Raw genomic sequence first — 20137 nt, 5'->3', positions numbered from 1 at the left:
AGACTCATCTATGACTTGGTGTCGTCTGACCAGGGCAGACACTGACATAGATCTGAGTGTCGTCTTTGTAACAATGAAAATTGAAACCATAATGGCGTGTTATATGGCCAAGTGGCAGCACATAAATGGTAAAGAGTAACGGACTTAAAACTGAGCCCTGAGGAACACCCTTAATAACAGACACAGTAGAGAATTCATGTTTCTGAATAGCTACATTACCAGACAGTATACCTACACAAAAAAGTACGGTGTGTATTTTAGGACATCCTTAGGCCACAGCATCATGTTTCAGAAGGAGAACAACTTGTATCATGTATCTTGCATCATGCAAAACAAGTTGATCTGAAAATAACATTTGGTGAAACAGTTTGAGAACAAGGCTAAAGGCTAAGCTATGTGGCCACAAACAGACATTAAAGTTTGTGTGACGTTCACAGTTACGTTCTCTGACAAAACCACGACTGTTACTGAACCGCACGTAACTGCTCTTTTTGTTTTTTTCCCCCATTAACATTCAGCCTGCGCCCTCACTGTGTTTACTCTGGGACCATCAAAATGACATGGTTACCTGCACAGGCCTAATGTGTATTGTTAATGATAAAGTAGTGGTAAATCTAGAAAACACAGAGAAGATGCACCGAGCATCTACCTCTACCTCTGGCGCAGATAGAACCTTGTTAAGCCAACTTGATATGCGACTTTCAGCAAGAAATCTTTTACATTTTAAAGTAACTATGTTAAATAAAAAAAATAAATAAAGCACCACATTATTATCTATACGTGCAGAACCTTTATGACAGACATGTCGGATAGAACCTCATCGTTCTATACCCATGATTTGTGATTTGGAAACACATCTGGACTGCATCTGGAGTTGACCAATGACTGATGTTGAAAGTATAAAGTTGTGAGAGTCTCAGAAGCTGCGCCAAATAACAGTAAAATCTCCAATAAATCTGGTGTGCAGAGCTGGCAACAGTGTTCTAGTGGTGACAAACTAGTATTAAGCTTGACTTAAGTTTGTTTCCCTCAGAAGTGCGTATTTGCGAGTAGGTCACAGTTTGCTACTCCAGAATGTGAGTACCTGAACCTGAGCGTGTTGTCGAGGGGGCTTTGTTAAGGACGTGACCGAGAAGGCAGAGATAGTACAGGTTTGGTCGCTAAACAGGCTACATTAATATTACAGTGGTGCTTGAATTTTCTATGTGCCCGCATAAATTTGACAAACTTCATCAGATTTTCACACAAGTCCAAACAGTAGATAAAGAAAACCAAATGAAACAAATGTGACAAAAGTATTAGACTTGATCATTTATGTACTGAGGAAAATGATCCAAATTACAGATCTGTGAGTATGTGAACCTTTGCTTTCAGTATGTGGTGTGACCCCCTTGTGCAGCAATAACTGCAGCTAAAGATTTCTGGTAACCGTTAATTAGTCCTGCACATCGGCTTGGTGGAATTTTAGCCCCTCCATACAAAACGGCTTCAACCCTGACGTTTTCCTTTAGAATTTGCTGGTATAATTCAGAGTTCATAGTTCCATCAATGATGACAAGCAGTCCTGGCCCAGATGCATATGCCCAAACCATGATACTACCACCACCATGTTTCACAGATGGGATGAGGCTTTTATGCTGGGATGCAGTGTTTTCCTTTCTCCAATCCCAACTCTTGTCATTTAAACCTAAAAGGTCTGTTTTGGTCTCATCCACAAAACATTGTTCCGATAGCCTTCTTGCTTGTCCGTGTGATCTTTAGCAAACTGCAGACGGGCAGCTGTGGTCTTTTTGGAGGGCAAGAGAAAATGCTAAAGGGTTCACAAACTTTCAAGCACCACTGTATGTTCTAATATATATCTCTGCCAAAGTAACATGCCGACACATCATCCTGACCTCTTATGGACACTTAAATATCACAATTAGTCAGAATGCACATCCCTAGTGTCCTGCCATCTCCAGTCAAAAGGCTGCTTGGTAATAAATCAGCAGTACTAGCAGATTCTTGATCTTTATCTCCTCGGTCTTGTCTCTCACACAGGGTGATGCTTATCCTGAACTGCATGCAGAAACTGGCAGGGTGAGTATGAAAGAATACACTCACCGGCCACTTTATTACTCACTGACCACCATATGAGCACCACCTGCCTTATCGAGAGTCCATAGCTTTAAACTATACACCAGCAAGGTGAACCTAGCTTTCTAATAAAGTGTATATAAACTGATTGGCCACTTCATTAAGTCTATCTTTTTGTTTATACTCACTGTCCATTTCATGACCTCATAGTTCTACAATTACAGTGTTTCTCTGCATGCTTCATTAGCCCCTTTTACCCTGTATCTCAGTGGCCAGGACCACCACAGAGGAGGTATTATTTGGGTGTTGCGAGTGGATCCGACACAGCAGTGCTGCTGGAGTGTTTTAATACTGTGTCCACTCACTGTCCACTCTATTAGACACTCCTACCTTGTCAGTCCACGTTGTAGATGTAAAGTCAGAGATTTTACCGCTGCACAGTTTGTGTTGGTCATCCTTAGTCCTTCATTAGTGGCCACAGCACGTTGGCCACAGGACACTGTTAGCTGGATATTTTTGGCTGGTGGACTATTCTCAGTCCACCAGTTACACTGAGGTGTTTTAAAGGCTCCAGCAGCACTGCTGTGTCTGATCCACTCAGACCAGCACAACACACACTAACACACCACCACCACATCAGTGTTACTGCAGTGCTGAGAATGACCCACCACCCAAATAGTGTCTGCTCTGTGGTGGTCCTGTGAGGAGGGACAGGGTAAAAGGAAACTACAAAGTGCTCCTTTATGGTCAGTGGAGTTAATAAAATGGACAGAGAGTGTGGAGCGTCTGTTTGGCGTATAATATTCCCACTGTCATGGAATATAGAATAGGATCTATGGTATGTGAAAGTCAGTAAGTTGTTCATCCCTAAATATCTATCTCTCTCTCTCTCTCTCTCTCTCTCTCTCTCTCTCTCTCTCTCTCTCTCTCTCTCTCTCTCTCTCTCTCTCTCTCTCTGTGTCTCTCTCTCTCTCTCTCTCTCTCTCTCTCTCTCTCTCTCTCTCTGTGTCTCTCTCTCTCTCTCTCTCTCTCTCTCTCTCTCTCTCTCTGTGTCTCTCTCTCTCTCTCTCTCTCTCTCTCTCTCTCTGTGTCTCTCTCTCTCTCTCTCTCAGATCATGGAGATAATTAATGTAAACGAGGCTCAGTTCCTCTCCTCCCTGAAGCAGGGCAGGAGAGTGATTGACAGGACGCTCAGTAAGATGGACAGAGACGCTGTCAACTTTCCAGGCAAGAGACGCACAGACTCTCGCTGTCCATGGATAAATTGCTGTTATGGTGATACTCCATCAAGCACCCTGCATAGACTAGGACTAAGCTTGACCTGGGTCTTGTCCAAGTGTAGCTTAGTCCAGTCCACAAAACCTTATGTTCTCTTAATTACAGCCCTCAAACCCACATGTTCCTTTAATGTAGCCTTGAAATCCCTGTAGTTTCTCAACCAAGTCTCCAAATCCCTTTGATCCTGTCATCAAATCCCTATGATTTCCCTGAAATCCCTATATTTTGTAAGTCAATTATTCAATAAACGCAGTTCCTTAAAGCCTCATTCCTTTAATCTAATCCTCAAATCCCAGTATTCCCTTAGTCCAGCCCTCAAATCCCTGTATTAGACACTCTATGTAGGTTTTAAGCTTTATTGTTGGTCTCGTTCCACAGCTGCTGTGGCCTGGTCCCTGCACCGAAACCTGGGTTTCCCCCTCGACCTCATAGACCTGATGCTGGAGGAGCGCAACATGGCTGTGGACAAACACGGAGTGGAGCAGCTGGCAGCCGAACAGGAACAGGTGGCAAATTTCAACACTTTGGTTATTAAGACTGGAGCTGCATCGCTCACTGAAGGTGTTATGATCAGGAGTGGGTACGTAATGAAGTATTACCATGCTGTAGTTGCAGAGTCAGTCTGAGGGTGGTGCTGAAGAGAGGGGGCTTCACATGGACCTGCAGAGTCTGGCTGAGCTCCAGAGCAGAGGTGTTCCTCACACGAATGACTCCCCGAAGTACAGCTACAGCCTACAGCACAACGGCACATATGGTACTTTCTAGTAGATCATTTAACAGCATTCTAGAGTTTGTAATGGATCATTTCTAACGGGTTAGTTGAGGTTTTAATAGAGAATTTATCATGAGTTTTATAGAGAATATAATAATATACACTATGGTTCAGAAGTTCAGAACCACTTGCCATATTTATAATATTACTTACACTGATCAGGCATAACACCATGACCTTGTTTCTACGCTCATTGTCCATTTTAGCAGCTCCACTTACTGTATAGGGTCACTTTGTAGTTCTGCAGTTACAGACTGTAGTCCATCTGTTTCTCTGATACTTTGTTAGCCCCCTTTTACCCTGTTCTTCAGTGGTCAGGACCTTCATGGACCCTCACAGAGCAGGTCCTATTTGGGTGGTTGATCATTCTCAGCACTGCAGTAACATTGATGTGGTGGTGGTGTGTTAGTGTGTGTTGTGCTGGTCTGAGTGGATCAAACACAGCAGTGCTGCTGGAGTTTTTAAACACCTCAGTGTCGCTGCTGGACTGAGAACAGTCCAACCAAAAATGTCCCGCCAACAGACTTGTGAGACTTGTGTCCACTGATGAAGGACTAGAGGATGACCAACACAAACTGAGCAGCAGCAGATGAGCTGTCGTCTCTGACTTTACATCTACAAGGTAGGAGTGTCTAATAGAGTGGACAGTGAGTGGACACAGTGTTTAAAAACTCCAGCAGCACTGCTGTGTCTGATCCACTCAGACCAGTGCAGCACAGTGTGAAAGAGCACTGACTGTGTATGTTTCTTCATAAAGTGAGGATAATGAGGCCTGTTTAATTGAATATAGTGGCCAGTTTGTATAATATTGAATGAAAATCGTTGTAGTTGTAGGTTTATTATTATTATTATTATTATTATTATTATTATTATTATTATTATTATAGTATATGTAGCACTACAGGTTCTGGTTTGTTCATTGCAGCTTATTAAATTTCAGAAAAATGAAGCATCATGATGCATATCGTGTATCATGAAAACAGTATTGTGTATAAAATGTTTTGTGATATGATTCTGTTGATATATTGCTCATCCTTAATCTCTCTCTCTCTCTCTCTCTCTCTCTCTCTCTCTCTCTCTCTCTCTCTCTCAGTGTTCTCCCCCTGTAGAGCCTCAGTTCTGGCACTGTACTGTAATCAGTCTCTGGTGTCGGAGGTGTCTGAAGGTCAGCGGTGTGGGATGGTGCTGGACCAAACCTGCTTCTACGCTGAACAGGGTGGCCAGATGCACGACCAGGGCTACTTCACCAAGGATGGACTACAGGTTACACAGAATAATTCAAAATGTGGTTCCCAGTTAAACAGAAATGTGCAGTTTACAGTTTTCCAAGTTGATTAGTCATCACCAGCATAGTAGTGGTCTACCCACAGCCAACACAGCTGACCACTAAAGCTAACCTGATCATGTACAAACCCAATTTCAGAAAGTTTACCCTAAGTATTTACCTTCGCTGAAGGTAAGTGAAAGCAGTGCTTCGCCATTAGCTTGGGAATTCACAACAGTAAACATCAGTGCATGAAATCAAACTTTTTCTTCCATTTTTACATATTCTGAGCAGTTTATGAGACACTAGACAGTAACTTTATATATTGGCTTGATTTTAGCCGTAGTATAAAAGGTACAAAGGCACTTTTACTGGTTTGCACAGGATTAATACAGAGATCAGGCATAACATTATGACCACCTCCTTCGTTCACTTCGTGGCTGAGTTGCTGTCGTTCCCAGGCGCTTCCACTTTGTTATAATCCCACTGACAGTTGACTGTGGAATATTTAGTAGTGAAGAAATTTCACGACTGGACTTGTTGCACAGGTGGCGTCCGATCACGGTACCACGCTGGAATTCACTGAGCTCCTGAGAGCGACCCATTCTTTCACTAATGTCTGTAGAAGCAGTCTGCAGGCCGAGGGGCTCGGCTTTATACACCTGTGGCCATGGAAGTGACTGGAACACCTGAATTCAATGATTTGGACGGGTGACTGAGTACGTTTGGAAATATAAAATGTTCCATCCAGTTACTCATTGATTGCAAAACTAGCTGTGCGCTTCCCGTCTTTCTGATAAGACATACATAGACAGTAGTTTCTAGCTTTTCTAGGTAGTTTCTAAGTGCTGGCAGAAAAGAACACCTCTGTAAAAAGACGTATGTTTTCCAGGACGTGCTGTTCCCTGTAGAGTGTGTGCGCCTGGCTGGTGGTTACGTGGTGCATGAGATCACAGCAGCAGAGACTCTGAGAACTGGAGACCAAATACAGCTTCATGTGGATGAGGTACACAACCACACACAGTTATCACAGCTCACAGACTGTTTCCTAATCATCTCCCCGTATGTTACATTCATCACTCTGAACAAGCGTCACTTATTGATAATTGAACATTTGGACACTTTCTTACCACATAGCAGTTACTGACTGGTGGGGGGCTTCCTGACCTGCTTCTTGCTCTGAGGGCTACGTTTTTTGGAAGGGCCCATGTCATGGAAAAGGTCATCTGATCTTGTGTATATAAGCATTTTTAATAGTTTTAGAACATCCCTTCACTCCTCAGTCTAAGGCCCAATCCCATTTCACCCATCGCCCCTACCACTTAGCCCTTCCCCTCCATTCTGCGCGTTCACGTCCAGGGTAGGGTGTCCCGATCTGTGTTGAGTTAGAGGGGTTGGGGCGCAGTTTTAGGGCTACACAGCCTTCCAAACGGAGGTGTTTCAGAGGCACACTCCAAAGTGTTATGAGAAAATAAAGAAAAATGGCTCGACAGTTGCACAAGCGACCAAAGAAACCCGCAAATGTGAATATTTTGACACTTGAAAAATTACAATAACTATTATATTTTCTTAGTTTAATGTAATTTTAATGTACTATGGTCCTTCTCTTCATAACAAGCATTAAAATCACTAATAATATGCTGATGTTTTGGTAGGTAGCTAGCTGAATTTCCAGCTCCACCTTAAATGGTGAAGCCAATTAAGCTGTAAAGGGAACATTGGAACAAGAAGCTGCTGAATATCTGACTTCAGCTTTATATTACTGAATGCTTTGAAAGCATATGGTTCCCTAAATGTGACTAAAGCCCAGCAGTGAGGAGCTGAACTTTTCCCTCCTCTGCTGTCACTGCAGATGGGCAGGGTCGCCTACAGAGCAGCGCTGGTAGCTGTTAATGAAGTGATGCTCTTTCTATTTGAGGGTCCTGTTTCTTAGAGAATGATTTCAACCACTATCCCTTGTAACTCAGTTCCAAGGGGCAAGGAGGCCCTTGAAAACAAGAGGTAGGGGTAAAAATAAGAAATGGGATTGGGCCTAAAAGTTTTAAATAACCACCAACTACTACAGATTTTTGGTTCATCATGATTAAGATTAAGTGATTCTTTTTTAATCCCACAAACGGGGAAATTCCACCTCCGCATTTAACCCATCCGTGAAGTGAAACGCCACGTACACACTAGTGAATACACACACACCAGGGGGCAGTGAGCACACTTACCCGGAGCGGTGGGCAGCCCTATCCACGGCACCCGGGGAGCAGTTGGGGGTTAGGTGTCTTGCTCAAGGACACCTCAGTCATGGACTGTCGGTGCTGAGGATCGAACCGGCAACCTTCCGGTCACAGGGCCATCACTAAGATGTAGTTTAGATGTGGGTGCTGCTACTGAAATGAATGAATTTACTGAGTATTTGATATTTTACGGAGTTAATCTGGTTTGTGCATGTACGTTGTGACATAGACTCAGCGTCTGGCTTGCATGGTGAAACATACGGCCACCCACGTGCTGAACTTTGCCCTCCGGGAGCTGCTGGGTTCAGGTGTCGTTCAGAGAGGATCCCATGTCACTGCTGACCGTCTGCGCTTTGACTTCAGTTACAAGGTAAAAAAAAAAACTAATCTTCAGTTTCTGGGTTTTTTTAAGCAGCAAAAGAACTGGCATCAATAACTGCTTATAATTGCTCTCTTTAGATAAAATTGACTCCAGTTTGTGGTGAATTCATTGGCTTGTTGTTTGCCAACTTCTTATTCAGATTTTCTGTTCCTCCTTAAATGGTGTGGAATTTATGCTGAAGTGCCTTGAACATTAAATTAATGTCTGAAGCAAGCTGGTGGAGAAGAATCAACTTATTTCAATAAATGCATTAATTTACCTCGATAAATACGTGCATGAGCAATTCTTTCGCTTGGAATTTTTAATGCCAGCTAACAAGTAGCAGAGCTGAACTATAATCAGCCACTGGACTGTTGAACATGTCTCAATAGCTAATCTAACGCTGTGTCCCAATCCACATACTTCTGTACTACTGCACTAATGACTGCACTTCTAATGGTATCTCACATTTAAATCTAAATCTTAGGCATTTAGATTGCAGCTTTCATTTGTTATCACTACAGCAGCAAATCAAATAAAATCAAGGCAATAGATATATATTATATGATATATTGATTAATACCCTTTAAAATGAGATTTAAATGGAGTTAAAAAAATGAAAATAAAACATGTTTTACTGACTTTGCTCTATCTATTATGGCTTTATCTCATTACAAACCACCACCGTGCTGCCAAATAAACTTGAGAATTTTTGCTGAATACTATGAATAGACTTTTTATTAATGTCTCTAATAAGGTCCGTGTGTGTGTGTGTGTGTGTGTGTGTTTCAGGCTTCTCTGAATGTGTCCCAGCTGCAGGAGGTGGAGAGGATGGTCCAGGACATCATTCACCAGAACGATGTGGTGCACATGCAGGAGGTTCCTTTAGCCAGAGCCAATCAGATTGCGGGATTGCGGACAGTAGATGAGGTTAGCTCATTATCTTGTTGGCTCATCCGAAAGGGCAGCCCACGTAACTTCAACACACTGAAGAAAAGATTGTCCTTGTCTAATTTTAAATAATACATGTTTTTAAATATGCCCCTGCTAAATGTACATACTACTACTGCATGCTAACACCAGTGCACCAGTTTGCTAATACATCATTTGTTTATTAGATGTTAATATTAGCGATGCTCTAAAACGAGTGCAGACTCACTTGACCTGCATGGGCACGTCCTACTCAGTCAACAAACTAAAACTAAACAAGCCTGAACAAGCCTTCGTCGTGAAGATCATTTGCTTTGAACTGCGCTCAGGTGTTAGTTATTCGAGAAAGATGAAGGCGATAACGGAGCAGATGCATCACATTTTGCAGTGTTTACTGGCACTAACTTCAGGTTAGACTCTGACTGTTCTCATTAAGGTCACATGGCCACGAATGGGATATGTGTCCCATCTAGGAGCATTCATGAAAGTGGCTAAGGTCAGATCTAAAAAGATTTGTGGTACTGAAAACATCAGATCTGTGTCACATTAGAGCAAAACATTAGACATGTGCCACTTCAGCCTGGTAATGTGAACGTAGCTATGCATAAAGCTGTGAAACCAAAATGTGGTTGGTTAGTGTGGTGGTTAACACCTCTGCCTTCTACGCTGTAGACTGGGGTTCAATCCCCACCTGGGTAAACACCCTACACTATACCAATAAGAGTCCTTGGGCAAGACTCCTAACACCACCAAATTGTAAGTCGCTCTGGATAAGAGCGTCAGCCAAATGCCATAAATGTAAATGTAAATGAATCTTGTCCTGTGTGCTTCAGGTGTATCCGGACCCAGTGAGAGTTGTGTCCGTGGGCGTAGCTGCTTCAGAGCTGCTCAGCAATCAAAAACACAAACACACCTCAGTGGAGCTCTGCTGTGGCACGTAAGAATCCATTTAAACCCGAACGAAACGTCTGGGGGAAAAAGTTTTTGTCCATTTGTTTTAGTCTGCACGATATATTGGCATCGATATATCATTCAGCAATAAATGGAAGAACGTGATCGTTATTATTGACCCGGTATTGAAATCATAGCAAGTAATTAGCATTGATGTTTTACCTCACTCTCGTATTGAAGTGGTGGGAAGTAGCATAGTGGATAACACCACAACCCCACACAACAGAAACCTGAAGTTCAGTTCCCTGTTTTGGCAGAGCGTCTCCAAAATAGTGTAAAATATCTACGTATCGTATTGTAAACCATTACGTTTACAGTCATATGCAAAAGTGTGGAATAAACTTAAATATGTCGTTTTTCTGTGTAAAAGTTTTTTCACTTAGAAAGTCAACAAAACATGACTGACGCACCCAAACTTTGTAAGTAATGATGAATTAAAATGATTGGTTATAGGTGCTGTCAGTACGGTGTCAGTTATCAGTCATTAAATCAATCCAGAAATGTTTTGTGCAGCTCTCATTTGGACAACAGTATATCATACAGAGTCGAGTCTAACTTGGGCTTTGTTCACACAGCAGTTAAAAGCGGCCCAATCAATTTCTTCATATATGAGCCGCGTGTAGCTCTGTTCTTTTGCGGGTCAGTTTAGGAGCTGATCTGTTTAGACTGATGTTGCATACAGATCACATTTAAACATCATCTGAACAACCAAATACAAAATCTGATTTGGTGAGAAATTCAGCTTTGAACCTGGGGCTGGGCGATAAAATGATAACGATAATTATCGCGATAACTTTCCTCAGTAGAACTATTTAAGAATTGTTTGATAATTTTTCGATATCACTTCCATGATCCAGCGACCTGGTGGCGTTTTCTACTGCAAGGGAAGTGGCACTACTCTGCCGTCGCCAGGAGACGGCGCACTTCCAAGTTTTTCGACATGATTAGAAAGGGAGGGGGTGATGAGTAAAAGGAGTCACCAAATATATTTTAGCAACGTCTGAAACGTGGAGTTATATATTCCCTGTTTGAGTGGAGCTTCAGTGAACTCGCTGCTTTCTGTACATCCTAACAAGCTATACAGCGTTAAATCACGTCTGCTCCACACAACTACAGCCCTGTGTTGCTGCGCTCAGTCGTATTTTTATATTAGTGTATTATTTGTATTATTCTGTATAATCTGTGGAAGCTGTGAGGTATTGGAAAGCGCGAGAGCGCTATCTTTCCAGGTTAGCGGTTTATAGCAGCTGGCTAACTTGAAGCAGCACTCCGTCACTCGTACACCACAGCGAATTGATTATACTGTAAATCAAACACGACACAGCAGCACCGCTTTCAGTTTAAATGTACCTAAAAGGAGGACTCTGCTTGTCTGGTGTTGATATATTGTGGTTCACCCCTCAAACTACTACGATAGAATAGAGTCAAGTCAAATTTATTTGTATGGCGCTTTTTACAACTGATGTTGTCACAAAGCCGCTTCACAGAATTCCAGAAAAGACAGAGTTTTAACAAGAATGTAAAACCCCCCAGTGGGCAAGCCAGGGGCAACAGTGGCAAGGAGAACCTCCCTCAGAGCTGAGGAAGAAACCTTGGGAGGAACCAAGGCTCACAAGGGGGGACCCGTCCTCCTCTGATCAGACTACCTACAGAGTTATTATACTACTAATATCAATAGCAGTAGTATTAATAGTAGTAATAGCTGGGAGTCTATGAAAACTTCAGTATAGGGTGGGCAGCTAGTCCAAGGCAAGTGGCGGTAGCTGGGGCGTGGGCAGCTGGTCTGAAGCGGGCAGCAGCAGAGCTCGACAGTCAGTTGTCCTTCTGTGCCCGGCCGGACAGATGGGCAGTCATTTACTCGGAAAATGGCAGGGAGATGGAATTAGTTATGTTCTGTTTGGGTTTATGTACAGAGAATGTGAACATTCCCAGAGTGTGGCTAATGACTCCGGCAGATCTGACTATGTCAGCTTAAAGGAGAGAACCAGAAGGACACACAGAGGGACACGAGAAATCCAGTCGTCTGCTAGCTGGTGTCTGAATACTGTGATATAGCCGAGCACTCATCACCAGACAGCTAAAACCAATGTTTTCTTTCTTAAATATTGACTATTACTATATTTACTATTGCCTATTAGGGCAGTCATGGGCTGGAGGTTGGGGAACTGGCCCTGTGACCGGAAGGTTGCCGGTTCGATCCCCAGGGCCAGTTGTCCATGACTGAGGTGTCCTTGAGCAAGACACCTAACCCCCAACTGCTCCCCATGCGCCATGGATAGCGCTGCCCACCTCTCCGGGCAATTGTGCTCACTGCCCCCTAGTGTGTGTGTATTCACTAGTGTGTATGTGGTGTTTCACTTCATGGATGGCTTATCCAGAGCGACTTTCAATTTGATCATTTTACACAAGTAGGCGAAGGTGGTGTTAGGAGTCTTGCCCAAGGACTCTTATTGGTATAGTGTAGGGTGCTTGCCCTGGTGGGGGATTGAACCCCAGTCTACAGCGTAGAAGGCAGAGGTGTTACCCACCACACTACACCAAATCACTCAGCTCTATTTGTGCCACTTGTACCTGCTGTGTGAACGTAGCCTTAAAGAGACGGTCTGGAGGCAGTAAAGAAATATAACCATTGCTGCATCTGTTAGGCCAGTTTGTCTCCTACAGTGGCACCAAAACTGTATAAAGTGAGGATGGCCTGTCACACAGAGTGTGGTGGTTTAGCAAAGCATCTTACGCAGTAATAATGATTTGGGTGTAAACTTCCATCGTTTGTTAAATACAATAGATTCGTAGCTCCGGTTCAGAACTAAACAAGCAAACTTCAGACACCAAACATGTCTTGGTTAATTGACCACTTCTGATGTAAGTTTTCTTATCTTTTTGAATCAGGCATTTGCTGCAGACAGGAGGAATCGGGGACTTTGTTATTGTGTCCGAGCGACAGATGGTGAAGGGCATCAGTCGCATCATCGCCGTTACCGGGGAGGACGCCAAACAGGTCAGATAAAACGACCGGCATTCACTGGTGTAGAAATTTTAATATCATTTACGGCAGTGGTTTTCATCCTGTGGGCTGTGGCCCCCCCCAGTGGGCCATGGTGGCACTGCTAGGGGGCCGTTGGTAGTCATTATTTATTTTCTAAATAAATCTTCATTACAATATATAGATATTTAACCAAACCAGTTATTTTATACACGACAAGTAAGAATGTCGACATACAATATGGCCAAAAGTATGTGGACACCTGACATCACACCTATACGAGCTTGTCGAATCGCCTATTCCAAAACCCCAGGCATCAATATGGACTTTGCAGCTGTAACAACCTCCACTGTCCTGGTAAGCTTTCCACAAGACTTTGGAGTGTGTCTGTGGGAATTTGTGCCCATTTTGTCAAAAGAGCATTTGTGAGGTCAGCAGTGAATTTGGATGAGAAGGCCTGGCTTCCAATCAACATTGCAGTTCATCTCAAAGGTGTTCAGTGGGGTTGAGGTCAGGGCTCTGTGCAGACCTCTGGAGTTCCTCCACACCAAGCTCATCAGAACATGTCTTTGGAAGCATACTGAGATCGAAAACTGAAAAACTGCCCCAGACCATTATCCCTTGTTCTGTTGGCACTATGCATTCCGGTAGGTAGGTTTTCCTGGCATGCCCAAACCCAGACTTCTCCAACAGACTGCCACAGCGAAGCACGATTCTTCACTCCAGAGAACGTTTCCACTGCTACGGACTCCTGTGGTGGCACACTTTGCACAAATCCAACCACCGCTTGCCATTACATGTAGTGATCTTAGGCTAATGTGCACCTGCTCGGCCATGTGCAGTGGGGCATGCTTTACAGGATTGGGCAAAATACTTTGGAAAAAGTAGTGATGGCTGATCACTGAATACCCTGTCCTAAATGTTTTCAGTAACACATTCCATTACAATACATGACAAGGAACATATTCAGAAAACATTTGGTATACATCTTCGTAAAACACACTGGGAAAACCTAATTTAATTCACAATGTTCCTTGCTGGTCCTGGTTGCCAGTTTTATTTAGGTATTTCCCATGAAAAATCATGTAACTTTCCCATGAAAAATAATGTAAATTAAATTCATTTTTCTTCTGTCACTCACTGCCTACTTCAGTCCACTGCTACTCCCACAATCCCCTGAGTCCAGTCCAACAGTGTTGCAAGCATGTCCATTACTGAGGAGATTATTAGTTTGATCATCAGAGCTCAGTACCACTGAGATTAATAACTGGCTAATTAACTGATGCATTAGTCCAATCAGGCTTTAGTAGGAACCGAATACAGATACTTAATTCCTGTGTTCTGAATACATATTACCAGGATTTATTCCGTAACATCCCAACCTGGTGTCTTGTACCACTCCAGTTGACGCTTGGCATTGTGTGCAGCTGCAGTCATGAAAATCCATTTCATGAAGCTCCCAATGCACAGAATCTTATGCAGATGTTGCTTCCAGAGGTAGTTCAGTCCTCTTTTTTGAGAGATGCAACAGAGGATTGTAGATTTCTTTTGTTGTGTGACTTGCATGGTTTGTCGCTCTGTGGCTGAACTGCTGTTGCTCCTAGGTGCTTTCATTTCACTGTAATAGCACTTACAGTTGTCTAGGGCAGATTTAGCAGGGCAGAAATTCTACAAACTGACCTGTGGCAAAGGTGGCATCCGATGACAGTGCCATGTTTAAAGTCTTAGAGCTCTTCAGCATGACCCATTCTGCTGCCAGTGATTATCTATGGAGATTGCATGGCTGTGTGCTTTCTTTCATACAACTATTGGCAATGAGCATACCTGAAACACCCAAACTCATTAATTGGGAGATGTGTCCACATACTTTTGGCTAGCTAGAGTAATTTATATTAGCAGTACAAGTCAATGCAAAATGTTAATAAATGGCTATGAAGAGAAGATTTTAGGGGTTTGTAGGCTGTTTGTGTTGCATGATTATATAGTCAAGTGAAATTTGATATGCCACATTAATTACTGTGTTGTGTTTGCTTGCATTTGAAGTATTGGTTTGGTTAAATCTTGTGGACTGGGAAAGCTTTTGTAGTCAGTTGTGTGGGCTTTGAACTTAAAAGGTTGGGAAACACTGACTGGCATCGTTATATAGTTACTGGCCACTTTATTGGAAACCCACTCCTTGTACCTCTACTTTGCTGGTGTGTAATTGGAGACTACACAGTTTGTGTTATCTTCTAGCTCCTCATCATTGGTTAGTTTCTTACCACATAGCTGCTCTTACAATGTCAGTGTCACTGCTATGCTGAGAATGAGCCTCCACCCAAACAAAACCTGGACAACAGTGGTACTGTGGCCAGAAACTGAGCAATGATGATCAAACTATGCAGCATTGTATACTTATATAGTGGGCCTATAAGTAGGTGGAGCTCATTGATTGGTAGGTGTTACTAATAAAGTGGCCGCATTCAGGTATTTGCATTATGAACCAGTATGAAAGTTACACTTCTGTCACTCAGGCTCGGGAGGCGGGGCAAGTGCTGCTTCAGGAGGTGGAGGCTCTGACCGCACGAATCGCAACTGACCACACTCCTTCTTTAGCCACTGCTCAGAGACTCTCCAAAGAGGTCGGCCTGCTGACAGACGTACGTATCTTCTCCTTCTCCTGCCTTCTCCTCTTCTCAGTGGTCTGCCTCTGTCGATTTTACCCCCCCTTCCCTCACTAATCCCATAGTCAAGTCAGTTTTATAGCATTAAATAGTAAAATGCCAGCTAAGCGGTTGAGTTATGCAGCTGTTGGATACAGATTGCATTGAATTTTTAATTTGTGTGTGTGTGTGTGTGTGTGTGTGTGTGTGTGTGTGTGTGTGTGTGTGTGTGCGTGTGCGTGCGCGCCAGGCTGTGGAGAGTACTCCTATCCCACAGTGGCAGAGGAGAGATCTCCAGACTCGACTCAAGGCTCTACAGAGGAGCAGCAACACAACCATCAGAAAACTAGAAATGAAAGAGGTGCGCACATAATCATGACCATTACACCGATTTATTCACCGACCCATGTACACGGCAAGTGTGGACACCGTGCCACTTGCTAGTACACTGGACTCGCACGTGTCACATTTCAGAATATGTTCTCATGGTCCCACTTTATATTAAGTGTCTCGTATAACTGTGTAGTTACATGTTAACAACATGTGCATCAACAGTGTAACTACTAATGATTTAGTCACTATTACAGCTGGAATTACACAGGTATAAACTTCAGTTTTGCCTTGTAATTAAACAAGTGTATCGTTAGCTGTAACAGCATATTTTCTCTCATGTAATTACACAAGGTAGATACCAATTACCACGTGTAATTACACACGCTGTACGTCTAATACAAACGGTATTACATTTGTAATGGAATAACTTGCACTGTAACTGCTGGCTTTCCCAAAATTTAGAGAGCTTCAGCTTTAAACCTTTCTGTAATGTGACAGAACAGCAGATGTTCACTTATCTTAACATGTACCTTTTACGACATTAATTTTTCTGCGTTTCCCCTGAAAGCAGCGTCTCTATTACCACTGCTTTATTACATAGTATCTACATAACAATTACACAGGAACTGTCCACTTCATAGTGTAACTTTAACACTGCACTACAGGAAATTTCCTGTGTAGAAGATTTGTGTAATTACATGAGGCGAAACTGAGGTTGATACACGTGTAATTACACACGCTGTGCGTCTATAATCCATCTGTAACACTGAATCTTCAGTAGTTACATTGTTGTTACACATGCTATTCATTTGTAATTACACAGTTATTAGAGACACATTATAAAGTGGGACCGTTCCTATTTTTTGTGGTGGTGATGGCAACCAGGGGTCACAATGTCTACAACTGAAGAATGACCTGTGAACCTAGACACATCACCTGAGTTTGTATATGTGCTGATGATAATAACAATAGTAATATTAGTCTTTATTTATGTAACACACTTCATGCCGGCGGCAGCTCAGAGTGCTTTACAGACGTGATAAAGATAAACAGTAATAGACGAAACCATGAGTGTTAAAGTAAAATCATATAAGACAATGACGCACATCAAATTAAAGAGATCAATACCAAGAGGCAGTTTTAACTCAACTCTGAGTTAACCTCTTCAAAGCCTTCAAGACCACCGGTGGTTCCAAAACGCACTTCATCATGTTCTTTCATATTTCAGAAGCTCCATTCAGAAGCTGGGCGTCGTATGAGGCTGTAACAGTCTAATAGACGGTGATGTCATTTTAAACCCTTATAATAAAAGAAGCTGAACTTTGTTTTTCTACTGAAAGTCGACTAGTTTTTCCCCAAATCTGGGCTATAAACTATAAACAGACGGCGTCTCTTCAGTGATCTGATTGGGGCAGTCATGGGCTGGAGGTTAGGGAACCAGCCTCATGACCGGAAGGTCGCTGGTTCAATCCCTAGAGCCGACAGCACATGACTGAGGTGTCCTTGAGCAAGACACCTAACCCTAGTGTATGTGTGTACTCACTAGTGTGTATGTGGTCGGGCTTCACGGATGGGTTAAATGCGGAGGTGAAATTTCCCCATTGTGGGACTAATAAGGGTCACTTAAATAATCTTTATCTGCTCTGTAAATGTTACTTTTATGAAATAACACAAAGAGCGTCTGAGATTTTTGTCTTTCAGCAGTAAATTGTAAGCATATAGTGATGTGTGATCATAAAACACATGTTCTGTTCATTTGAGGAGAGCTTTTACAAATAATATATATATATATATATATATATATATATATATATATATATATATATATATTACATTTATTTCATGCAGTTACTGATTTGGTCATTTTAATTCAGATGGGCAAACCCAAGTATACCCCAGAGAATAAAACATTAAAGAGATACGATTTTAAATGTTGCTCAGAAGTGAGCTGGACTGTCTAATAAAAGGTGGAGTCCCACAGTTTAGAAGCTGAAAAACTGAATAAGCCTCCCCACAATTTCTGTATTTTAACATTTAAAATAATAATAAAATAGTGTTCAATCTGAAAAAGTAAGGTTTCTTTGGGCCTTTTCCCCACAGCACTTTGCATCCCTCCCTTCCGCCATGATTTTATTTTAAAAATGAGTTTTAGGCTAAAATCTCAAAACTGTGGTGAAACGACGTCCCAGGCATCAGGCACTGCTTCCATAAGCGTTTCATGTAATAGGTTTCTGGGTTTGTAGATTTTAGAACAAGTAAACTGGTTCCAGTCACCACCACGATTGGTGTTTTCTCTAGAACGGAGCGTTTTAAGAGCTTAATTATACAAAATTTTTCAAAATCATTGGAATTTCCCCTTTAATATAACCTGCAAACGTCTCTTATTCCATTTATTTATCTGTTTAATAAGCGTTATGTAGGTGTGAGCTGCCCATGGACAGTGTAAAAACTACATGGCATGGTTAATGGGCTGGTTGCCACTTTTGGCCTTTTAAGAAGTAATAAAAGAAGATTAGAAGAACATTTACATCACCAGAAATGATCATGTCCATGATTTTCATCTTTTATCCAAAGGGATTCAGTATAAGGCAGCAGTTAGTTTTGCTGATGATGGAATGTTTTTGCAGTGACTCGGACTCGGACTTGAGCGTCACGACCCTAACCCTAAGCGGAAAAATCGTGGAGAGTCTGACTGCAGACGGGACTCTACACAGTCGACTAGATTCCCCGTGAATGGGTTCATTTCCTAAGCTGAATAAACAGGAGCGTCGACAGACGTCGGTCACTGCGTTTGTGCTCTGATTATTTTATTATCGGAAGATGAGAGACGCCCTAGAGCTCAACTTCGCCTCCATAAGCTGGAAACAAGCAAGGCATCAATGCGCCTTCAGCACTTAAACTCACCAGGCGAACTGACCACTGTCCTCATGGTAGCAAAAGAAAGGCAGATCTCTATTTGACCGATTTTAACAGCTTCAAGCACATCATTCACATCAGTGGCCGTGAGGCTGAGGCTGGCTCGTTACTCACCAGCTTCATATTGGATTTTATCGTTCTACAAATGAGGCAGCGGTGAGGCGCTGGAACTTTACTGCCGCACCATTTAAGGTGGAGCGGAAAATTCAAATAGGAAGTTGTCGACGAAGAAAAAGTCAACTTCAGCTTCGTACGTTCGCCGTCGTTTATCGGCCTTTTCCGTAAACTTTGTTCAGCTTGATCGTTTCGGTTTCTGTTTTTGTGTAAATTCAGTTCAAACTAGCAGCTGCTTTTAGTTGGTTTTAGTGCTGAGCTGGTTCTTATCTTAATCCGGTGAGCCCGATATTTCCACATCATATTTTTTTAGCTAAGTTCAGTAGTACTTTTAAAATTCCTGTCATATGTAGTACAGGATGGCCGTCATGGTTATCTGTGTTCCATGGATTTAGCTGGAAGAGTAAAAAAGTAAAATAGAAAATGAATATCCAGCTCCACGCTGCTAACATGTCATTAAGGAGGCTGTAGTACTGTCATCATTATTCAGTATTAAGGCCTTAAATGAGCTGAAGAATGCAGACTGACATGTTTAGGTTTCAAAGATTAGACTTGGGACTTGAATCGAGACTCCACTATCTTGACTTGGGTCTTGACTCGGGACTTGGGTGTGAAGACTTGAGGCTTACTTGCTTGTTCTAGTTTGTGCCATAGTGTTAATTGCACTAGTTCATTACATTATTGTGTGTGTGTGTGTGTGTGTGTGTGTGTGTGTGTGTGTGTTGCTCTGTAGGCTGCAGCTAAAGCAAAGGAACTGCTGAACAGACACTCAAATAAAGCTGTTCTGGTGGACACGCTGGAGACGGACTCTATATCAGTAAGACTCCCATGTCTCCTTTACTTTCCTCTTCATCCTTCAGTTTTTTCCTCTCATCCTTGTTCTCTGAATTGTGATATTCTCTGACCACCCATTCCAAGACTCTTCTTAACATTAGAACTTTAATCCGGCCTGATATTTTGGAGAAATTTCCATCTGAAAAACACTCAGTTATCACCTGATCCACGTATAACAACATTCTATCCGAAACTGGCCTGAAATGCTGCATCATCACCTGAAAAGAGGACAACCTGTAGTGATAACGAACGACAGCAGCGACAGCATTAGAGTGCAGGGAAATGAACTATAAACCAATATGAAACGGCATGCTCTCATAAAATAATCAGCTGTCCAAACAAATGTATTCGCCAAATAATCCTTTCAAACGTTCTTCAGTCTGGATAAACTTTCCATACTACACTGTTCTCACGCTGTGCAGTGCTGATAAAGCGAGATGTCCGGCTTCACCTCT

General features: G+C 42.4%; 1 protein-coding gene across 1 annotated transcript in view; it reads left to right on the top strand.

Annotated features, from left to right (window-relative positions):
* aars2 (alanyl-tRNA synthetase 2, mitochondrial (putative)) overlaps positions 1-20137 on the top strand; it is a 31686-nt gene that overhangs the window by 10329 nt on the left and 1220 nt on the right. The window contains exons 8-20 of the mRNA XM_017713221.2: positions 2041-2079; positions 3189-3303; positions 3733-3860; positions 3964-4108; positions 5220-5389; positions 6283-6396; positions 7848-7988; positions 8772-8909; positions 9743-9846; positions 12750-12858; positions 15357-15482; positions 15736-15846; positions 19582-19665. Of these exons, the coding sequence (XP_017568710.2) occupies positions 2041-2079; positions 3189-3303; positions 3733-3860; positions 3964-4108; positions 5220-5389; positions 6283-6396; positions 7848-7988; positions 8772-8909; positions 9743-9846; positions 12750-12858; positions 15357-15482; positions 15736-15846; positions 19582-19665 (1524 nt within the window). The remainder of the gene's footprint in view (positions 1-2040; positions 2080-3188; positions 3304-3732; positions 3861-3963; positions 4109-5219; positions 5390-6282; positions 6397-7847; positions 7989-8771; positions 8910-9742; positions 9847-12749; positions 12859-15356; positions 15483-15735; positions 15847-19581; positions 19666-20137) is intronic.

The sequence above is a fragment of the Pygocentrus nattereri genome, chromosome 25, assembly GCF_015220715.1.
Source record: "Pygocentrus nattereri isolate fPygNat1 chromosome 25, fPygNat1.pri, whole genome shotgun sequence".
NCBI lineage: Eukaryota > Metazoa > Chordata > Actinopteri > Characiformes > Serrasalmidae > Pygocentrus > Pygocentrus nattereri.
Note: the sequence above shows the minus strand (reverse complement) of the source record. Positions and strands in the feature narration are given on the sequence as shown.